General features: G+C 36.8%; 1 protein-coding gene across 9 annotated transcripts in view; it reads left to right on the forward strand.

The window, feature by feature from the left end:
- kmr (pleckstrin homology domain-containing family A member kramer) overlaps positions 1-22,662 on the forward strand; it is a 291,215-nt gene that overhangs the window by 229,634 nt on the left and 38,919 nt on the right. For 7 of the 9 annotated variants that reach the window (XM_083124233.1, XM_083124241.1, XM_083124238.1 and 4 more), the window contains 5 exons: positions 3,733-3,813; positions 6,381-6,530; positions 10,136-10,424; positions 14,420-14,452; positions 20,311-20,486. In XM_083124233.1, coding sequence (XP_082980359.1) covers positions 3,733-3,813; positions 6,381-6,530; positions 10,136-10,424; positions 14,420-14,452; positions 20,311-20,486 — 729 coding nt within the window. The remainder of the gene's footprint in view (positions 1-3,732; positions 3,814-6,380; positions 6,531-10,135; positions 10,425-14,419; positions 14,453-20,310; positions 20,487-22,662) is intronic. The other 2 variants (XM_083124234.1, XM_083124236.1) reach the window with 2 other exon arrangements.

The following is a 22,662-nucleotide window of genomic DNA, read 5'->3' on the forward strand; positions in this document are numbered from 1 at the left end:
TACAACGATATATAGCATGATAGGGTTCCGTAAACATGAAAAATCAATGCAAGTGTCCCAAAATCATGTAATGACCCTGTACGGTTTCATGTTGGCTGTCTGAATTATTCCGTGCATAATACGCACCACAGTTTATGGGGCAAACATTTTGGAAAAAAGTGTGCATTATACATGAGTAAATACGGTACATGCGAAAACAGCAAACAATTACCTTAAACAAAGAATCTGCCCAACATCACTTCAAAACATGATAAACAATCAGAACACTGTCAAGGTCGTCTATTGATTGATTGATTTGCTTTATTTTCTTCGCTTTTTGTGCCACTATTGGCAAATTTGCGAAGATGGGAATGAGTGATGATATGATGAAATTGATGAATGGACACTCACAAACATCCATGCCCAGGTTAGGATTCAAACCCGGGACCCCTGGTGTCGTAGCACAATTTGCTAACCACTCCACCATGGGGTCAGCTCGAGGTCGACTAAGTTGATCAAAAGATTGCTAATTTTTCCAATTGCATTACATACATATAAGAATAATCATGGAAGTTCCATATTGAAAAAAAACAACAAAAAAACAAGAACTAACACGAACATTTATTCCAACTACTAGCTGCTTTAAGGTTGAGTTAGTCCTTAAGATAGAATTCTTTGTACATATTCATTAAGATAAATCTGACTTCAGTAGTATGCAATAAAATTCAGAAGAAATTCAGTTCAAATGTGCTTTTTTTCCAATGAACTTCTAAATCACAGGAAATGTGGTGTCAAGGATTAAACTACCTATGCTTTGAGTCAATAAATGAATTTATAACATATTGATTCTACAAAAAAAAAAAAATGGCATAGGAAACAGTAAACACTTACCACAAATAAAATAAAATGTTGATATTTCTTGGTTGAAACCGCATGATCACAGTAGAATAGAAGAATGGAGTCACCAATATATACAAACTTAGAATTGGATACAATTCACCAATTGGAAATTGTCCGATTGCAACCAATTAATTCCGATACCTTTATTGGGCATCCAATAGAATCCAATTTATTCCAATTTAAACCAATTCAATCCAATTGAAATTTCAATTGGAAGCAATAGACATATCCAGCTGGGATCAAATATTTTTGGCAGCAACGAAGGTAAAAAATATAGCTGTAAGTTGTAAACTATCAAACTTTTTAATTAAGTTGTGTTCTATGCAACTGAAGTTCTGTTTCTTCAGACTTTCAGATTTTTAAGCTGAATTTTTCATTATTTGATTTACTGCCAAATACAATACACTGTCAGACTTATTATTATTTAATTTCATAACCATTCCCAAATTATTGCTCTATTCTCCATCTTTGTATGGAGAATCTCTTGTAAATGCATTTGTAATGATGATAATGTAGCTTGATGTGTGTAGAGAAATTGTAAGCAACAAATATGAGTAAATTACGCCAGACAAGCATGAATTGATTACTACTCTTGGACCTTTTAGGAAAATGGCACCCATTCCATGAAAAAGACAGTTGAAAATTAACTCATGTTTGGTTGCTACGTATCTGAAATTTTCCATTCTGTAAAAAACTGGAAGAAAGTTATCACTAGAGACTGGATTTTAAAGGGAAAAATTTTCATCTAAAAGTGACAAAAAAAGGGAAAATTATTGCCAAAAAAGGGGGAAAAAGGACTATAGTTTTTTTGCACTCCACTAAAAATACTATTGTAAAGGAAAGCGCAATACCATTCATACATAAAAAGGTGATACATTATATTTCACAGATAAGTACACTTTCAACCCAACACTTACAATGCGTTTGTTGCTGCGTAAGCCCAGATCGCATTGTTTCGACAATCGCTGCAATGTACTTCCAACACTCATGGAGGGAAGGTAAGGTGAAAGGCGCTTGTTCTTTCTTTCCTCTAAACTGCACCAAATAGACAATTGCTGACTGTTTTGTTTAGGGAAAATACAGTTGTACAAAATATTTCATATCTTGTCAATAAAGGGACCACAGAAGATGTTTTTTAAAAAGGGAAAAGAAGGGAATGCGGGCTGAAAATGGGGAAAAAAAAGGAAATCAAAACCAAGTAATCTTAAATAAATACAGAGAAACTAGTACTCACTTTATCTGCAAAACTGTTTTTTTTTTTTCCTTTTCGCAGATAATGTGAGTACTAGTTTCTCCATATTTATCTACTACTGTGTCTCTCTTCTCCTAATCATGTAATCTTATTGGTGGAAGATAATCATCAACACTGTGGTTTATTCATTCCATGATCCGTGTTGAAAAATAAAAACAGACTTCCCTTATAATCTGGTCTCTAGTTATCACACAGCTGCAATGGCGTGGCGTGACTTTTTCAAAAGTGTTGCCGGCTATCAGTACGGCAGTTATGCTTGCTAGACGTTATCACCCCCCCCCCCCCCCCGGTAAAGAAAACATGTTTTCGAGCTAGATATTTGTTCATTTCGTTCTTGTTTTGCAATCAGTACAGTGATTTAGCCACACACACTCCTAGAAAGAACTACCACTCATGAGCCACTTACCACGAAAATCCAATGAATAGTGGTAGACCCTTGTCAATTCTTCATCTGTCTCTGTTTCTTTGCAATGAGACACTGGACCCTGTGGCTGAGTGGTTAGCACATAGCGCTGCGACACCAAGGGTCCCGGGTTCGAATCCTGCTCGGGCATGGTTGTGAATGTCCATTCATCAATTTCATCATTTCGTCACTCATCCCCATCTTCGCAAATTAGCCAAGAGGCACAAAACGCGAAGTAAAATAAAATAAATAAATAAAAAAAATCTTTGTAATGAGGTGTGAAGGGGAAGAAGAAGAAGAACCACACTTTTATCGGGCCAGTTTGACGTTTGTGTGGTGAGCACTGAGCAGACGACAGAACTCCGCTCCTTTGTGGAAAGGAAGCCCAGTTGCCAACATAGTATTTTGGAGCAAGGTTTGTCCAAATCACGAGTCACACCAAGGAACTATATTTTCATCTATTACCTAACTGGTCTTAGTTGTAGTTCAATCCAGCCTTGGCTCTGCAGTCTACATCTAGTTGCTTCACAGAAATGGTATTCCTATTTTAGGTGGGATTTAGCTCTTTTCTGCCAATCCGATGTGACAACACTGGCTGATGCGGTAGGTCTCAACGGCAACAGGGCTCCTTAACAGGCATATGAATAACCCCGTAGCACACTATGCCCAAAAGTCCTTCCCCACTCTTTTCTTGCATTGGCACCCTCTTCTCCCTTGTTAATTCTTCAGGGTAGCGGAACGGCCTCCTTCTTTGCATCTGTCGGCTGCAGAAAAAATGTCCTAGGCAATATCTACTTGACGGCAACGGTGTTCATTAATGTATTTAACAATGTTGTCATTTTATTGAAACAACTTCTTATTTCTTTACATTTTGCTGTTACGTGCGGTAACACTGGCTACATGCTGCTTCACAGCTGATATTTCTTGAAATGCAAATCAATTGCTGAAGCATGTCATGAATTCTAGGACAGGCAGAAAAGAACACAACACCATTACAAATTGATATTCAGTTTGCATTTGATGTGTTGATCATGTTCATAAGCTGTGGGGGTAAGGTTTCAATAAATTATTAGTAGAAAAATGTCCTGTTTAACTGTAATTCAAGAATTGATTGAAACTAGAATTGGAAATTAAGAAGTAACCAACATTTATTTGTTACACTGTAGAAATTTATATTTTTTTTATTTCTTTTTTTAAGGCCAAAGTACAACAGTTATATCATTTGGATCAACTACTGCAAGAAGAGTCTGTAACTATTCAGTGCTTACAGCAAGATAAGGTAATGTAATTTCAAAAAAATCTTTAATTTAACACAATATACTAAGTTATTTAATGAATGGAATTTTTATATTGAAGAGATTTACATTTTTATTATCCAAATAACAGGTGGAACACATATTTGATTGGAGATAAAATCGAATTTTAAAATTAATCAAAGTTTCTTGAATTAAGATGAATTTGAATAAAAAAAATAAGAAGCTTCAACATAGATGCCATTTACTGGAGATCATTTGTTGGTTGCTGTAGCATGAAAATCACACACACTTCCTAACATGAAATTATCAGTATATCTAATTTTTCCCCAACACCTCTAAATTTTGAAAGGTGACATTATACAGGGTGGTGCATATTATATTTACCAATTTGAGTTGGCAACCCTGCATCCATGGAGAGTTGGCATTCACTTAATTAGTACACCATGGAGCGTTGACCGGTGCAGATGGGGATTGCGGCGTGGAAGCCTTCATTCAAACAGGCACAGGGCACTATGCTGGAACAGTGAAGATCACCATGCACCTGTTCCAGAGACACATAGCATTCTGAGGTGGGTTAGACAGTGAAGAGCAACGGGTAATGATGTGGACCGTCAGTGGTCATGAACTATGTGCTATTCCACAGGACATGTTGAGACGTGTGTCATGAATGACTTCCTGCATCACCTCGAACAGTACATCTAAGCAGGATGCAGAAGCATGACAATGCAAGGTAGAGAAACTTACCTCACACCTTTCAAAAAATATTAAAAATATTTCACATCTTGTGTTTCCATTAAAAATGAAATGTATGGCTCTAGTTATATCACATCCCATGTTAGCAACATGACCATGAAGTCACAGAGAACTTCCACAATGCATTCATTATGTAATATCTGGAAATATTTTAAATCATTAAAAGATGGAACACCAAATACAAATAAACAAAAATTATCCTCGTTGATTGTTTCTGTCAATACTCCGATTGCACCGTAGTTGTACACTTTAGTTGCCATGGGCTGAACATAGGATACTAATAATCAATATTCTACCTAACTGATATAAAATTACAAATGGTGCTCAAGAATACAAATGCTTCATTAACCATCTCAATTCATGTACCAAGTTAGTCAACAAGAAGGAGCAGATTTCAAAATGTTAATTCATACAAACAATACACGACAAACATAATTTGCACATCATTGGACAGATTAAGGTTCAAAGTTTTGTTGTAGGACAACTGGTGTCATTCGTGTACTAACAATGACATTTTGTGGCTAGAATTTGCAAAGTGTGCAAGTGTGTGTACAAGTACAATGCAAAATTCGAACCTTCTGTCATGGTAGCCCCTGCATTTACTACAACTTATACGGCTCCATATCTACCACACAGGCAAGCCTAGAACTGTTTCAGATTCTGAAGAGTAGGAGGCATACTGTTATCTGAGAAATGCCAAGATTTTCTAGGACTCTCTGATATGCTCGACATTTTCATGGGATGTCCGTGGGTGACCTGTGCTTTTCCCTTTGCATATGCAACCATCTTTGATGTATTTCTATGCCACTCATAAATTTACTTATGATGAGACGGCTGTTTGATGAATCTACAGTGGAATTCATGTTACACTTGCACAATGGATTCACACTTTGCAAATTGTATCACAGAAAACATCATTGTTAGTGCACAACTGAAACCAATTCTCCTACAACAAAACATTGAAACCTTAACCTATCCAATGATGTGCAGATTATGTTTCTGTCATTTATTGTTTGTTTGATATTTGCTCCTTCTTTTTGACTAACCCTGTATATAACCATGGGACCTCAATGGATTTTGCCTTTGAAAAAGAAACTGCATACATATTTATACATTTACTTTAGTAAACCAGGACATATGAATTGTATGTTTATGTTCATAAAAATAATAACAAAATGGGATATGACTGTATCAGCCAATACCAATAGAGTACCAGTTAATTTGTCCCATTCCTAATATATTTATTAGGGATGGGGCCGATTAATCGGTACTCTATTGGTATCGGCCGATATAGGCATATCGGTTTATCTGTAAAATTACCGTTTACTTTACTGATCTGATATATCGATAAATATCTGATAATTTAGTGCAAAATTCTGCCATTTTCTTGTAATTTTTTTGATTAATCTCCATGCCCGACTTTCTAAAAAAGTAAATGTCTGAATATGCAATTTCTTTTGCACTGCAGTTACCTTGAAACACACATTTATTAAGGAGGTCAATGAACCTTTCAGGTTCTACAAGGACCATTTCTAATTTTATATCGGATCAGTAGAATATCGGTATCGGTAAATTTTATATCGATACTTTATCGGTATCGGCCAAAATTTCATATCGGCCCATCCCTAATATTTAATAATATACTTATTGTGTAACCTTTCCATGACTTTGAGACATTTTTCCTGTACCCATTTCCATATTCTTCAAGATTGTAAACAGGATGCCCTCCCTTCATAGCCAATGCTTTGCAGCCTTTCAAAAACACTGTATTGTTTTTGTTTAGTTTTACATTGTTTTCTGTCTTTCATATTATAGTTTAACATTTGTGAATTTTCAGGAATTTCTTGAGAGAGCTCTAGGAGGCCTAAAGCACAAACTGCAAGGAAACCGAGATAACCCAGTGGAAGTGGAACGATGCAGAAAGCAACAGAAAGTACTTGAACGAGAATTGAGTCGAGTCAGGCTGTTGCTTGCACATAATTCTAAGGTAGGAACTTTTCATTCTTTTTGGTAATTCTTGCAGTACCACTGTACTTGATGATGTCAATGTGTAGCATGTAGAAAGATAGCTTAACTTTGGGGAAAGAGAAAGTAGTGCAGCAATAATTGTATATAACTAAACTAACTAACTCTCTAGCCTTCTTAAACACAAATGTTTAAGGCTGCAGCAACACAGGCCTTCCAGCTGTCCCTATCCTGAGCAAGATCTGTCCACTTTTTTTCATCCCTACAGATTTTCTTTAGGTCCATCTGAATATTATCTCTCCATTTTCGTCTTGACCTTCCTACTGGTACTCAGGCTCCCCAACAAGAATCCTGTAAATGCCTCTTTCCTCTCCCATTCGTGCCACATGGCCTGCCCACCTAAGTCGGCTTGATTTAATCATTCTGATAATATCTGGACATGAATACAAATTATGTACTGTAACCTTCTCCACTCACCTGTCTCCTCATCCCTTTTAGCTCCAAATATACATATACAATGTATATTTTAGAAGTAAATTAAAGGAAGCGTAACACAAGCAAAACTTCTTGTGGGAATTCCTTCCCAGTTGTATGCTTTTATCTCATGTCCAAACTAGAGATGGCCAAATCTGGATTTTTTTAAAATCTGTTTCACAGTACATCTGGGATGTGATTGTTTTCCCCAGCATCATGTAATCCACCAAAAGCACACGTTGTTGGTGACAGAAAACACTTGCCATGACTCTTTGTGCGTATGGAGTTTGCTTGAATTTTTTTTTGCCTTTGGAATGCATGAGAGCATTGCACTCGGAGCCTACATTTCACTCAATTCTCGGTGAATTTTAGCATCACTGTGACCTTTGGATTAACAAATCGAATCATAGACCGTCCTTCTCAACTAGTGGGATTGTGTAATTGCGCAGCCATATTAATACACACTATCTCACAGGATAACCAACAGCTGACTAGCGAAAATGTGACTGCTGGGTTGCCAATGGACCAGTTGATGATACTGCACTGGCACAATCACTGTTGCCAGTCACTTTTTATAAATAATCTTTTTTAAAGATTGATGTGTGATTTGTAAAACTGTTGTCCATTCTTGTGCTCTTTATGTAAAGAATGTTGTGCACTAGATAGTGGTAGTTTTAAAATCTGTAATTTTGTGTTAGTAATGATCTGTATACCATACGTAATGTAATTGTAAACATAATATTTGGTCATTTAGTTCAGTTTAGTTGTTCATAACTGTTGAAGAGTGGTAGTATATTCTTGCAATATGTTTTCCACTGTGTAGCTTGTGTTTTAACATATGTTATCCTCAGTGACAGACTGGGACCAAAATTTTATTCGGGCATTTCTGTTAATCTGACCCCCACCCCCAAAAAGAAACAACTTTGGTCACATGTTCATTTTTGTCCATTTTTCTGTTCCCAGCATGCTATGCATGGAATATTTTTTAATGTCACTTTTTGCTAATTTAGGCTAATGCCTTCAGCAGGGTTACTGATAATTATAATTATATGAATGAGTTTGGGTGTTCACTTGAACCAGAAACCTTCAGTGGCAAGACCACTCAACTCATTCAGCCAGAGGAGGATGACATTTATAAATATGTACTACATTTTGTTGGAGAGGCTTGATTTCTATACTGATCCAGCCAGAGGCAGGAAATGGCGATGGATGTGATGATGATGACTACATTTTGTTGTAAATAGATTTGTTTTTAGCTGGATACTAGCTGTCATTTTTCAGAATGACATTCTTGCTTGTGTACATTATCTACATTGGCTAAGCAAAATTTAAGGCTATACAGCTCACAAACATATGTACAGTTTTAGTTTACAGCATACAATTTCCAAGGACCCAGGTTTCGTATGCTAATCACTCAAAGGGAGGCTGTAGATTCATTACTTCAATTTTCATACAAAATACATTTGTGGAAGGTAAACTTGCATATAAAAGACAACTATGCTAAAATTACTACATACACATGATACTTTTCCCACATACAGGCTGTTTCACCTGATTTGCCCTGAATTCAATCTTCATTAAAAAAATACATCAGGCCCCCACGTAGGCAACGCCGGAACATTATGGTTTAAAACAGAACATGCATATTGCCGGATATATGTTTCATTCTCGTGGCAAGAATTGCGGACTTGCTTCTGATACTTTCGGAGAAAAAATATAATTTTTAATGTAAAAGCAGTAAAGAAACAAGCTATAATCTGTAACTATGGCATTCGTAGTTACAGAGATATAAAGCTTAATTTAAAACCTTTCGCAATTTTAAACTTCCGACTGAAAACGTGCTGGGCGTTTAAGGGTCTGCCTTTACTGTGCACTAGGGCCTTGCAATAACAAGTTGAAATTTTGACATACATTAGAGGAAGGTCTAATTATGTAGTGTATGCAACTTGACTTGGATATCTCTTGTCCCTTTTGTGCTACACCATTTTCTGGTGATTTTTCAATTTCTTGCATATTCAACCACATATAATATGGATCGGGTGATATATATGGAGATGACATAATGTGTGCATACTGAGCTCACATCAGGGTTACTAGAAAAATTAATGTCACCTTCCTGGTTGGATTACAGTTGTAACAACAGGCACAAAATATGCATTTTTTGCCACGTAAGGCTTTTTAAGACATATTTTGGGGTATTTTATTTGGTAACGTAAACAAGCTGAGGGTATTTTGATGCAATGCATGAGTTCCTTGGTGAGAGGTTTGTTTGGTGTGTAAATATGACTAGGCTGTGATCAATAGTTCCAAAGTTATTGAGTCCTGAAGTTAGCTTTGAGGCTCATTTCTCATATTTGGATCACATTTTCTGTTGCGCACCACCTTTTTTCACAGGCTATAACTCTAGAACTATTTCTCAGAGGAAACTAATATTTGAAATACAAGCATTCCAGACATGATTAAACCTTCATGCCAAATTTCATCCGAATCAAAAAAACATGACCTGGAAACTTTTCTGAATTTGGTCGATTTGACATGGAATGACCCCCATGCAATTTTTACTTGTGGGGATACCTGAAACATGAAGTTTTCAAATATTGCCCGATGATTATCCATGAAGTGCAAGATGAAGTCAGGAGGATAACCATAACCATTTTGAAGGAATTGTTTAAATGTGTTTTCGACAACATGTGTGTTTGCCTTCACTGAACTGCAAGGTAACCATATTGGAAACATACTAAAATAAACTTTGAATCTTCCTCTTTCCAATGATGGCTTGTTGGTTGATTTGGTTGATTTGTTGTTTTAAGTCCACTTTATGCACAGTAAGGCTAATCGGGATGGCCTACAGTTTAAAGTGGGATCCGAACCACTTGTGCCTCCACCGGGTATCGAACCCGGGACCCCTTGATTACAAGGCGAAGATGCTACCACTGCGCCATCGGGGAGGCAATGATATCTTGTGTAAGTTTGTATTTGTTGTAGTAATTTTTTTAAATAAAGAATGTAATTGGGCAAAATCAGCTGAAACACCCTGTATTGAAGATCCAGACCCATATTTGTCTTAAAAGGAACATTTGTCCCTTCATATTTTTTTAAAAACTTTAGAAAATTGGTTCTGTTTCTTAATGATGTGCTTTATTCTCTGTGAAGCAGAAATTAGAAGAAACTGTAGCAGAAAATGCACGTCTTGAGCAAGAACTACTGGTCCTAAGACAGAAATTGCAGTTGTCGTGGAGGGTAGATTCAAATATGAGCGCACTAGACCAAAATATCCCCGAGTCAACCACTTCGGCACTGGAGGCTGAACTTCGACGGATTCAAGTTCTTGTAGGAGATCTCCAGCGACAGCGCCAAGAACTAAGCATGCAAGTCCGTCAGTTAACAGAGAAGAGTCACACCCTCGTGCAGCAGATTCGACCTGGACCAACAGGTGTTGCAGGTATGTTCTTACTTATCAATAAGTTGTTATTCACAATTCCAAGAGCTAATGTTGATAACAAATATAATATTTGACGTAAATATGTTTTGAAGTAATATTGTATATTTGCAGGATTGGAAAATTGTAGACATAACAAAGATTTTCTATATGCTATTATTTATTATATTTAAATAATAATAATGCAAAGTTATGAATAATAATAAATATCTCCTTAATTTTTTAACTTAATTGTAATTAATTTTTGTATAAATTTTTCTCTACTAATGTTATGTAACATGGCTGTTTGTTTTGTCTCTAGCTCTTTTTGTCACTTCCATACAATTACTTCTTGATAGTTGAAGTAATTTATTTTCATAACACTTTTGAGAAATGAAAATATGAAACAAAAACTTTTAACAAGATTCTTGAGTAGCATTAAAATATAATTACTCTATATTATCAGCTTACTTCTAACAACTGCTAAGTCAAAGTATAAGTTTTAAGAAAATAGATTTCTAAAGTTAGTACAATGCGATCCATTGAAGTGTACACTTCAATTGATTGCTCTGTATATACACACATATACAAGGCCTGTTCAAAATGAAACCAAACTCCTTTTGTAAAGTTTGTATATAAATTTGTTGAATGGAACGGACTGTGTTGGTGCCTAGCGGTGTCCTTAGTTATTAACTTGGCCCAGTTTGAAAGCTGTTGCTAATCACAATAATGCAGTAGATTACGTTGAGTGCAGGTGTGTAGAGTACCCGCTGCGATTTTCAGTTACCCTACCATGAAGGAAGGAACTGGAAGAGTAGAGACGTACGACATGTTACATGAAGCCTATGGCGAGGAATGTTTCAGTTGAACACAGTGTTACAAATGATACAGACGTTTCAGATCAGGTTCAACCTCCATCGAGAATGACGAATGAGTAGATCCCATGTTAAAATTATGTTCATCATGTTCTTCAACTGGTAGGGGATTGGAGTTTGTTCAGCATGGTTCCACAGTGAATACAACCTTCTGTATTAACATCATGCAACGATTACAAGAAAAGGTACAGCGCAATAGGCCACAGATGTGGTAGAACAAGTCCTGGATGGTTCATCACGATAATGCTTGTGCTCACTCCTCACTTGTTGTCCAGGAGTATTTGGCAAAGCACCAGACACCTGTTGCCTTACAACCAGCCTATTCCACTGATTTCGCACCAGCAGACTTCTTCCTCTTGCCCAAGTTGAAATCAACCCTCAAAGGTCACAAATTCCAGACAATAGAAGAGATCAAGGGGAATTCGCTATAGAGTCTGCAGGCCATTCCAAAACTGGAGTTCTAGCAGGCATTCTAGGACGGAAAGAAACGCTGGGAGTGGTGTGTGCACAGTGGAGGGGAGTACTTTGAAGGAGAAAGGTCAAAATAGATTTTGTAAAAGTTTTTTTTTTTTTAACAGTCCTTGGATATTATGATTATGAGAAGGTAGGTCTTGTGAGATTGAATTGTAACAAGTACCATGATTTTTCTGTTATGCAAGTAATTAAATATGAAGACACTGCCCTAACATTTGGACCTGAAATTTCTGTATGGTAAATGGAACGTATCAAAACCCAAATGTGTAGGTTTTTTTTCATCAATGAAAACACCAAACCTAGCCATATCCAAATTCAGCATAATTTGCACAATTTGTCAATCAATTCATCATCGAGGCGAGGCGTACATTTCTGAAAAAAATTGCCTCAGCCACTGGCAGGAAGCAACAAATGTCGTAGTAGGAGTCATAGTGTAATGAACACATGCTTGTATGCAATAAAACATTTTTAATAAAAGTGAAATAAAATTGAAATGCAGACACACTTTGATAGTATAGGGTGGGGCACGAAGTGTCATCCTTTGAAAATAGCATATACTTTTCATACTGTTGGGTGTTGGAGTACTGTATTTTCATACAACATGGCTTGGTTCATGCATGGTTCAACAGATGGTAGCTCACGATGATGTAATGCATAGGCACCCTGCCCCACCCGTGGTTGTAGTTTTGTACAACATGGCAGACAAGGGAAGATTGACACAAGCAGAATGTGCGATATTGGGTGAGCGATTGAAACTTATAGGGACAATGTGATACGTTCTAATCACAATTACTTCACGCGTCGTATTATTTTACTATTAATATTAACTTAATAATACTCAGCGGTGAACGATGAGACTCGGTGAAGTACACAGACTCCTCTCAGGTACAGGGATAGTGTTAGGCAAAGACAATATTCACAGCACAGAGAAATAAAACCACATTACTGCCGTATGTATAAACTGAGAAGTTTTATTCTTTATTTATTGCAATTATAATGCAACTATACTTGAGACGAAGGCGAGGATTTCGCTTTGTCGATGAATTGACTCAATTAAAACGCATAAACTCAATGTGTGGCTATCGGCAAGCCTATGATCACATAGACCTAGCTTGCGCCCCGAACTACCACACCAAGAGATATGCAATGATAACTGAGCCAATATTTGCTCTTTAGCCTTTTATTTCCAAATTAATCCTTAGGCTAACTTTATTTTTTGACATAGAATGGTTGCAGTATTGTGCATATCATCAATGCATGGCTATCGGCGTACCTATGATCACATAGGCCTAGCTTGCGCCCCGAACTACCATACGAAGATGTATGCACAACACCGAGGAGTTCTTTTTAAGTTTAAAAGCTTCGTCGATCCGTGGCGAAAAAGTGTGATGATTCTTACACGATATCCTCGTTTTTATACTATTTTCGAGAACACAGATTAAAGTACAGATGAATCATTCACTATCTACAAAAGGATACTACCAACAAAACTGACATCTATACATCTTTAGAAATACAAATTCATATAGTGCACTCTTGCAAACATGAAGATACATTAAACTACTCATAACAGAGCATAAAATACAATAAACATTAAACAAAACAAATACAAACAGGGTGCAATATTACATATAATAACAAAGAAATTACGCTTTCTTTTACAAAAATAAATACATTAGTGACATATCTTCTACTGGTGACGTCACATAAAAATGTGGATCATATCAAATGTGTGTGCGTGGGCTGCTATCTCAAGCCCTTTGTCCCTTTCTTTTTCAACAATAATGTCAAAAGTTTGCTTCCATGGTTATTGGCAAGTGGACTTCCCATCAAAACCCAATGGTTTTGGGCTTCGTGCACAATCAGTTTGGCCATCCTCTCATATCTAATAATTTTTCAAAACATTTTCCGGGTGGACTAATGTGGCCCCTACACAGCCCCGATATTAACCCATTGATATTGACTTCTTCTTGTGGAGCTACCTAAAGGGGAATGTACATAGGTACAGAGAGCTGCAACTACAGAGCAAGTGGAAGTCAACATCATTACCTTTTTCCAGGGATTGGGAGAGGATTTGTGTCGCCGAGTTATCAATAACATGAGATTGATTGATTTGGTATTTTAAGTCCACTTGAGAGTCTGTCTGGAAGAGGATCTGTGACAAGAAGGTGGACATTTTTAACATGTGCTGCATACTGGCTAGCTCTCCACACTATATAGTATGTGCAATCTAATTTATTTTTACTACGTATTTTGTTTAATAAACAATGTACAAACTCTTTTCAATGAATGACCGACCTTTCATACCCCACCGTATGTGGTAGGCTAAGACCAGAGATTTCATTTCTCATCACAGTCTGTGGGGAAATTGTACATGTGTGCTGTGATCAATTCAGGGCCATTATAACTGTAATAACCACAGATGGAACCAAGTTATGGAAAAGGCACTTCATGCTTGGAAGGATATATCTTATTGCAGCTAAAAAAATACAATATGGTTTTAAGTCAAAAGATGAATTGTGTAGCTTTTTCAATGAACACTGCAGTCATGCATGCAAATACAAATAAATTTTCATTATTGTGTAATGCTTCAAAAGAAGTTTCCATTTCTCCTCTCCTCTCTTTCTTCCTTTATATTACTACTCTTTTTTTCATTTTCTCTAATTTTAGGTCTAGAGCAATGTTTGGACAAAACATGGAAAGGTATTTGTGTATTCATCACACCTTATTTTGGTAGCTTTCTTTTTGATATGAGATTGGTTGAATGTAAGAAATTATTTTTTATTTATGCAGAGTGTACGCTCGCCAACATTAAAAATGGGACACCTGTATCCTGAAATACTCGCTTCCCTTAAGGTGTTATGTGTGTTGCATGACGCTATGGCAGTGGTAGAAGTTGTCATTGAAAATTTGCTATTAAAATCCACCTATCACCGTAGAGTTAGGCAACACATACAACTCTTTGCAGGGAAGCGAGCGTTTCAGGATCTAGGTGTCCCATTTGTATTGCCAGTGACTGTACATAGAGTCCTATTATGATTTCAATAAATAATCACATTGCAGTTATACAAGATGGAGGTTTTTTGAAGTGTTCTGCCACTTGAGAACTTTTTGAACCTGTAACCAGTAATTGGACTCAGCATACCAGGTGATGCTATGGGCTCCCTTCGTGTCACTATTTTTATTCAGTTCCTACAAATGAAAATAATTTGCACTGACTGCTCTATCTTGTATAGTTGCAAAATAATGATGTGGGCAAGAGGACTTTATGTATGCCTTCTGTGATATATTCATGAATTGCTGAAAGTAGTTTTTAGAGAGAAGAGGAAAACAAAACTATGTAAAGTAAATTACATGTAACGTATTTAATTTCTGGCCAGATCTTTTGTACAAGATGATAATGATCACTTCTTCAAAATTGTCTAAAATCGACGAGTTACAAATGAACACTGGACAAAAACAATGCACATGATGTTTTGTGTGACAATTGTGCATCATCAGGTTAAAACGGGACCAAAATAGCCAATTGAAATAGCAGGAGTCACAGTGAGAGGATGATCAGTTTGGAAGCAAACAGTTGTGATATCTGGCAGCTTGTTGGTATCCAATGCACTTGGAACTTGGTGCATTCTCTCGATTTTGTATGAAAGTATGAAAAATGAAGGTTTAAATGATCACTGCATATACAATTTGTATTTGGAGACTTGTTATTATGCCTTACTTTTCTGTCATTTTCTGTCAAACTGCTGTGCTGAGAAAGAATGATTCATTAGATGAAATACGAAGCAAAGTTCACCATAACTTTATTTAGGTTGGTCATGCTGCCTTCAGCGCTTGCATGCTGAAAGGTGATACTCTTGTGGTTACGTGGTCGAGGTTTTATCTTCATTGCTCCATTTTTCTTTCTTTTGTAACCATGGACGTCCGCAGGATTTTTTCCAGGGAGGGGCAAGGAAGATATTTTTTTCCAGGGGGGGGGGGCAACATGGCATATTTTCCCCAATAATAGTGTTCATCCCTCAAAAAACATTGCTTAAATTTGAATTTATCATGTTCGTGCAATAATTAACACACATTATTGTGGCTGAAATTAAATTATATGTAATTTTTGGTTGACTTTCGTTTTCCAGGGGGGGGGGGCCACGGCCCCCCCCTTGCCCCCCCTTCCGGACGCCCATGTTTGTAACAGAGTAAACATGGCTGCTCTACTGGCAGTGTGCACCAAGGGAGAACAGAGATCAGTGATGATTTCTCTGGTCTGAACTTCATTAGGGGCTTTCAGTACAATACGGTGACAGTGCTCTATCGCATAGAAGTGTGTGTGAGTGGATCGACAGGTTTAAAAATGGCCAGTTAAGCGTGAAGCACAAAGCAGGAGCAGGATGCCCATTAACCTCCACCACTGACGGAAAATTCAACAAGCTTGATAGATGATTCTCATGAACAGATGGGTCACAGTCAATGAGGTGGCATGTTCTCTGCAAATTAGTCATCAGTGGCAGTGGCGTACGCAAGGGGGGGTTACCAGGTTTAACCCCCCCCCCTTGAGCTTTTGAAATATTATGGAAAATGCTGTAGAAAAAAAATTAAAAATGGCTAATTTATCACAGTCAAAGATGCGACAGTAATAATAATAATGATAATTTGAATAATAATTTGAATTATTATTCCCATGCAGCATGAAGAGAAACACAACATTCCAAACACAATCTAAGCGACCGCAAAATTCAATTTTGCAATTTTCTTGCAAAAAGTCGTGCAGTGACTCTCGCGAGAATTGTGAAAATTCCTTGCTTCGTCGCAGTGTGTCGACCTTATTGCAATCGTTCTTCCCAGTACTGAATTCACATCCCCTTGTGAACTCTCAAGTGATGCTGAGTCTACATCCACATCATTACATAATGTTGGAATGTCTATAAACTTACTTTTCAACGAAAACATAGACTCAGTGGAATTTAGCAACATGTATTCTCGCGCTTCATCATCATCCTGGGCAAGTTCCATAGGTAAAGGTAATGTAAATTCCCCCGCGTATATAGCACCGTGCCATGAAGGCACACATAAAGGTGTGGTGGGCCCCAAAGATTCTCGATCTCGAACTATTTTGCAGGTGATGTGATCAGCACCATTCTCCGGCAGCCTTCATCCACCAAGGTTGCTCTCAGGTACCCATTGCTATGAGGCTGGGTGTGGAAGGCTGGGTAAATTCCAACCAATTCCGGGAATCGAACCCGGATATCCCACGAAGTTGTCAGACTAGACTAGACTCCTTGAATGAGTTTCATATTTCGATTATTTCAATAAATTTAATATATTTGCTTGTTTTTATGGATTTTGTTCACACTTAAAATGTCTCACTTATCATATACAAATAACCGTTGACTAGACAATTATTTTGAAACAAAAGAAATGTAATGTTCTATTTGTTTCATAAATAGCAGCTGCATTAGTAGTAATTATTAGTAGTAATTAAACTAATTAATTATAATAATTATTAATTAATTTATTATTATTATTATTAATTAAAGTATAATAAAACAATGGTAATGTGATTTGTAGAAAGTTTTCGAAATAACACCCCCCTTGATGAAATCCTGCGTATGCTACTGATCAGTGGTATGCTAAAGGGGTGGGGGAGGTTGGTGAGGATTATATCCTCCACCCTTTGTCCCAGTATTCCTATAAAACAACAATGGCTAAGATGGTTTTGATTGATTGATTGTTTTGTTTTAAGTCCACTTTGTGCACAGAAAGGCTAATCGGGACTGAACCTACAGTTTAAAGTGGGATTCGAACCACTATTTGCCTCCACCAGGTATCAAACCTTGATTGCAAGGCAGGACAAGATAGTAAAATAAGGTCCAACTACTAAACAAAGTATACATACCCCCCCCCCCTCCCTTCCAAAAATTCTGGGATGTTAGTCATGGTCCTGTGTGCAAAGTCATCCACAACATGATTCAGATCACAGATAACTGTTCTCCCTTGGTGCACACTTCCAGCAGAGCGACCATGTTTACTCTGCTACAAAGAAAGGAAAATCAAGTGATGATGATGAAACCTTGGCCACGTAACCACAAAAGTACCACCTTCCAGCATGCGAGTGCTGAAGGCAGTGTGGCCATCCTACAGAAAGTTATGGTGAAAGTGTGGATAATTTTTGACTTGCCCTAGTACAGTGAAGGGACAGTTACAAATGATCGCAAATATGCAGGCCAGTGTTCAAACGTGTTGAAGTTATGATTTGACCATTCAATTTGTTCAACCATTGGATAAGTTTAGCCACATATAGACTACGTCACTTCTAAAGCCATGGAAACACTTGTATTAATGTGTAGATATCACCCCTGTTTTTGACCTCAAAACCTACTTTACAACATTTGTTTTACTATTATTGGGTATGTTTTTTGTATTAGTTCCATGGTTTGTGAAAGCAATATAAAGGGAACTGACAAAGTAGTAAATTTCTTTATCAGAATAGTGAAACATAGATGCCCTCTCTTGCAAATCTCTCCAAACTTGAATTCTATGCAATCTGAATAAAAAATAAATAAAACCCTCTTCACTAGTGAACTCTCGCTGCTTTTTCATACCTGTATCACACATACCAACAACAAATATCGCACATTTGTTTACACGAAAGCTCCAAGTCTATCCTTACAACAAAAGCCACTTTTTTGTGGGCTACAAACCCCTCACAATTCATTATATGATCCTCCAGGCTTCCATCTCTCCAAACAACCTTCAAAACTGCATCCATCAAGCAGCTGAAGCATTAGTAATGCTGGTTTTACTATAGTTGTTATTGTCATTATTAATGTAGATTGTGTGCGTGTGTTCATCTTATTGTGTTATTTTTAATATCCTGGTATGAAATAGTTTTATTCTATATTCAAGATATTTCAAATAAATAAAATAAATATGCGAACAAATACAGACTCAAAATGCTTGCTAGTTGTTTTCAACCCTCTAAAATAATACATTGGAACCCCTATTTTACATTCTCTTGTTTTATATTTTCACACATTATATCGGGTGTTTCATAAATAATTGAGGATTTACAAACATTTATTTCAAGTAAACTATTGAACTTACGTTAATGAAACTAGTCCAGAATGATCGAGGAACGCAGACCTAAGTCAGCGTATCATTGCAGCGATAGATGTTATCAACAGGCCCATGTTGATGCAAGTGTGGCAAGAAGTAGACTATCATGTCGATGTGTGCCATGTCACTCGTGGTGCACACATTGAACATTTTATGCATGTTAAACTGGCTTGTTTAATGCATACGAACCTTGAAAGTGAGCATGCAGTGGAAGATTTCCGCCTTAAAGGTCTACTTAATGGCTATGGGCCAGCTATGCTATTCGAATGTACAGATACAATACTGTTCCAGATTATGCGAGTTTATTTCCATAATGTGCAAGCACAATTAAACTACATAAATAAAGTTTGTTCGACGATAAACGCTGAAAGAGAAACATTGTCTTATCACTTAGGACAGTTTGATGGATATTCATTTAACTAATTAATAATGAACTAAATCTGTCTTTTGAATGTCAAGTCACTTCTTCACATAAATAGAAGAGAAAGATCATGAACAAAATATAATTAAGTGAGGGCGTGCAAGATCGGAACTTAAAACATTTCGGAAAGTACTTATCCTTCTCCTCGATATCGTGGTTCCTCGGACACCTTCACAAAGTGTCTACCTTGAGGGAAACAACTTCCTCTTCTTGTGCCAGAATCAAAAATGCGCTGCCTGAAGGGCTGCAAGGTCGCACTGAGGCTTGCTTATTACATCATTGAATAACCAATTCTATTGACCTCTGGTGGCAAAATTAATAATGATTCCATCAATCTGGCACAAATGAAACAAAGATATAACAAAATGATGGCTCTGCGTGCACTACGGTCCATAATTTGTAGGTATGAAAAAAACTTTTTCCATTCTTCATTCATTCTGGACTGGTTTCATTAACATAATTTACATGCAATAAATATTTGTTACCTGTCAATTATTTCTGAAACACCCTGTACATTCAATCTTCTCGTCCTAATACAGCAAAAAACTAAAATTTTCCTGAATTTTACATTTTCCCACATTTTAGTTCTTACTCCTTGGTCCCATTAAAAACGTAAAATCAAGGTTCCACTATATCTATGGTTTTGAAAACATGGGTGAGAATTGAAGACTAAAATTGGTAAACGCTGTAAGTGCCACAATAATTCAGACACCGTTTTTCACGTTAAACTGTGAAATGTGCCATGCTTTATAAATGTGGTAAACGTGAAATGTGGCTGGTAGCCCTCTAAGTAGTTCAAAGGACATGTAAAGAGATCACTGGTGTGCACGTTATTACGGGCTGATGTGCGGAACGATGCGATTTCCCAGCACTTTCGCTTTTGGTACTTACAACGTTTACCACTTTTAGTCCTCAATTCTTATTTTTGCTCTAACACTTTAAGTATTTTCTTACGTATCAATGTTTTGGTTTCTGAAATAAATGTAACTCTGTTCATAACATTTTGTAAGAAGTGAAATTTTCATTTCTTTAGGTGCAGGACCAGTACCTGCCAAGAAGCGCCACCACAGTTCATGGTTAGAGACAGATCTCGATTCATTGGTTTCTCTGGATCGTGGCATTGAAATACCAGTGGCTCCTGTGAAGGTCAAAGATCTAAGAACCCCTTTGTATGTGAACACAGGAATTGAAAGACCTGCTGAAAATCAGGTACACCATTTTTCATTTATGATGCATCTTATTATCTGATAAGCCTTTTGTTTGCATTGAGTTTGAGTTTTTGTTTTAAGTCCACTTTATGCACAGATAGTCTAGGGCCTACAGTTTAAAGTGGGATCTGAACTAGGCTACTATGAATGGGTTTTGAACCCGGGATCCCTTGATTACAAGGGGACAGCATTACCACTACACCATCGGGAGGCTCTCTGGGTTGATACCACTTTGTACTAATAACAATGTAAAATTGTTTAGAATACAGGGTGTTTCAAAATTATTTGAATGATAATAGCACGTCCATGAACAATACAACGTAATCGCCAATCGAATATTCCGTGAAATATATTTGTACACATCTTTTAAGTTTTTTTTTCGGAATTGTCCCAGTAGTTCTAAATTCTGTCACCAGCTGCCAGGCTGACCGGTTGTAAAATGGCTGCCATTGGTGAGAAAATAGCATTTTATGAGAGTAGGTCAGTTGTGAGTGTACAACATCAGTTTCATATACAATTTCATAAAGATCCACCAGCAAAGAACTCTACTGCATTAGCGCTGTAGTGCAAACCATTGACGAGAGCATGCTGAAATGTGTCTGGATGGAACTAGATTACTGTATTGACATGTGCAGAGCAGAGTAATGAAGGGTGCTGACATTGAGCATTTGTAAGTCAACTTCATGATAAACATTGGCACTTAAACTTGGACAGTTACTTTACATATGTGTGAAACTGTATCTTATTTTAACAATTTATGAATTAAATATAATGAGTTGAAATCATTTACATCATTTTGAAACACGTATTTATGAATGTTAGTATGTAAATTTAGGAGCTGTGGTATCTCAGTTGGCAAAGCATCTGGCTACCATGTGGAAGACCCAGGTTCAAATCCCGGGGTAGGTGGTGGTCATTTCCTTGTTTCTGCATGGCGCTGAGGCCCATCAAACCTCATATAAATGGGCACCTTGAGGCAACCCTGGGGGGGTAAAAGTGGCCGGACATGATGCTGATCACATCATCCCAAGTATGGCCGAGAACAAGAATATGTGGAGCTCTATACGTCCACATCTCTCCATATGCCTTTACGTCATGTGCGCACTTTTACTTTTTTTTACCTTTACCTTTTAGTATATAAATATACCATTGCAACAACAAAATAACAAACTGCCAGAGCTTCAATTTAAAAATATTTATAGGTTCAAATGGAAGATAATCAGATAATCCATTTTTGCCACACGATGTTCATTCAAAATAAATTGAAATTACACATTTTGCATAATGTTGAGGATATTTATCCTCTCACCAATCCCACAAGATACTTAGAGACTTGAAAAGACTAATACCTAGACATGTACTATATGTACAGAAAGTAAATTCTTGGTTCATGATGGTGTTGCAAGTGAAAAATTAAGTATGAATAATATTAATACATAGACTGAACATGATATTTCCACTTCAAATTCTTAGAGAGAATTGCATTTTCTGGAAAGTATGCCCAAATATGAGTGTCAGATAGAAAATAAGTATATGTGGAAGAGAAGGGGCAACATAAAATAGAGAAGTATTGCAATTACAGAAATAACAGTAATTTCATCTGAAATAATAATATACAGTTATTTTTAGTGGGTTTTTTCCTGCAACATTTTGTTCTCATTTCCCAGAACTTTTTTAAGCATACACCAAGATAAACACACACACAACCTAGCCATGGAAGAATTAAGATTAAGTTCAGATTTTCATTTGACTCTCTGTCATTGTCTCGTTGGAACAAAATGATTTTAAAATTTTCCAGATTTTACGTTTTCCCACATTTTAAGTTTTTTCATCTTGATCCAATGAAAAAATGTGAAGTCAAGGTTCCACTGTATTTGGTTCCCCCTAACATTTTACATGGATTAATAGTTCCAAAGAAAACCAGTCATTTAATTAGATTGTAAATTGCGTGAATATGTTTGAGAAATCTAATATCATTTTAGTTGCTGATCTATACATCATTAGTTTGTGCTTAGTTCTATATCTTGACAAATTCATTTTCTTCTTGCACTGCTCTGATGGCTTGCGTGGTGTTCCTAACTCTTAGTTTTTGTGTAAGGGCATAAGTTGCCCATTTATTTCGTTCTGAAATTTACTAGGATATTGATTAAAAAAGCCTCCAATGTGTTCTCATATAT

This window comes from Lepisma saccharinum, chromosome 6, assembly GCF_977018435.1.
Source record: "Lepisma saccharinum chromosome 6, izLepSacc3.1, whole genome shotgun sequence".
Classification (NCBI taxonomy): domain Eukaryota; kingdom Metazoa; phylum Arthropoda; class Insecta; order Zygentoma; family Lepismatidae; genus Lepisma; species Lepisma saccharinum.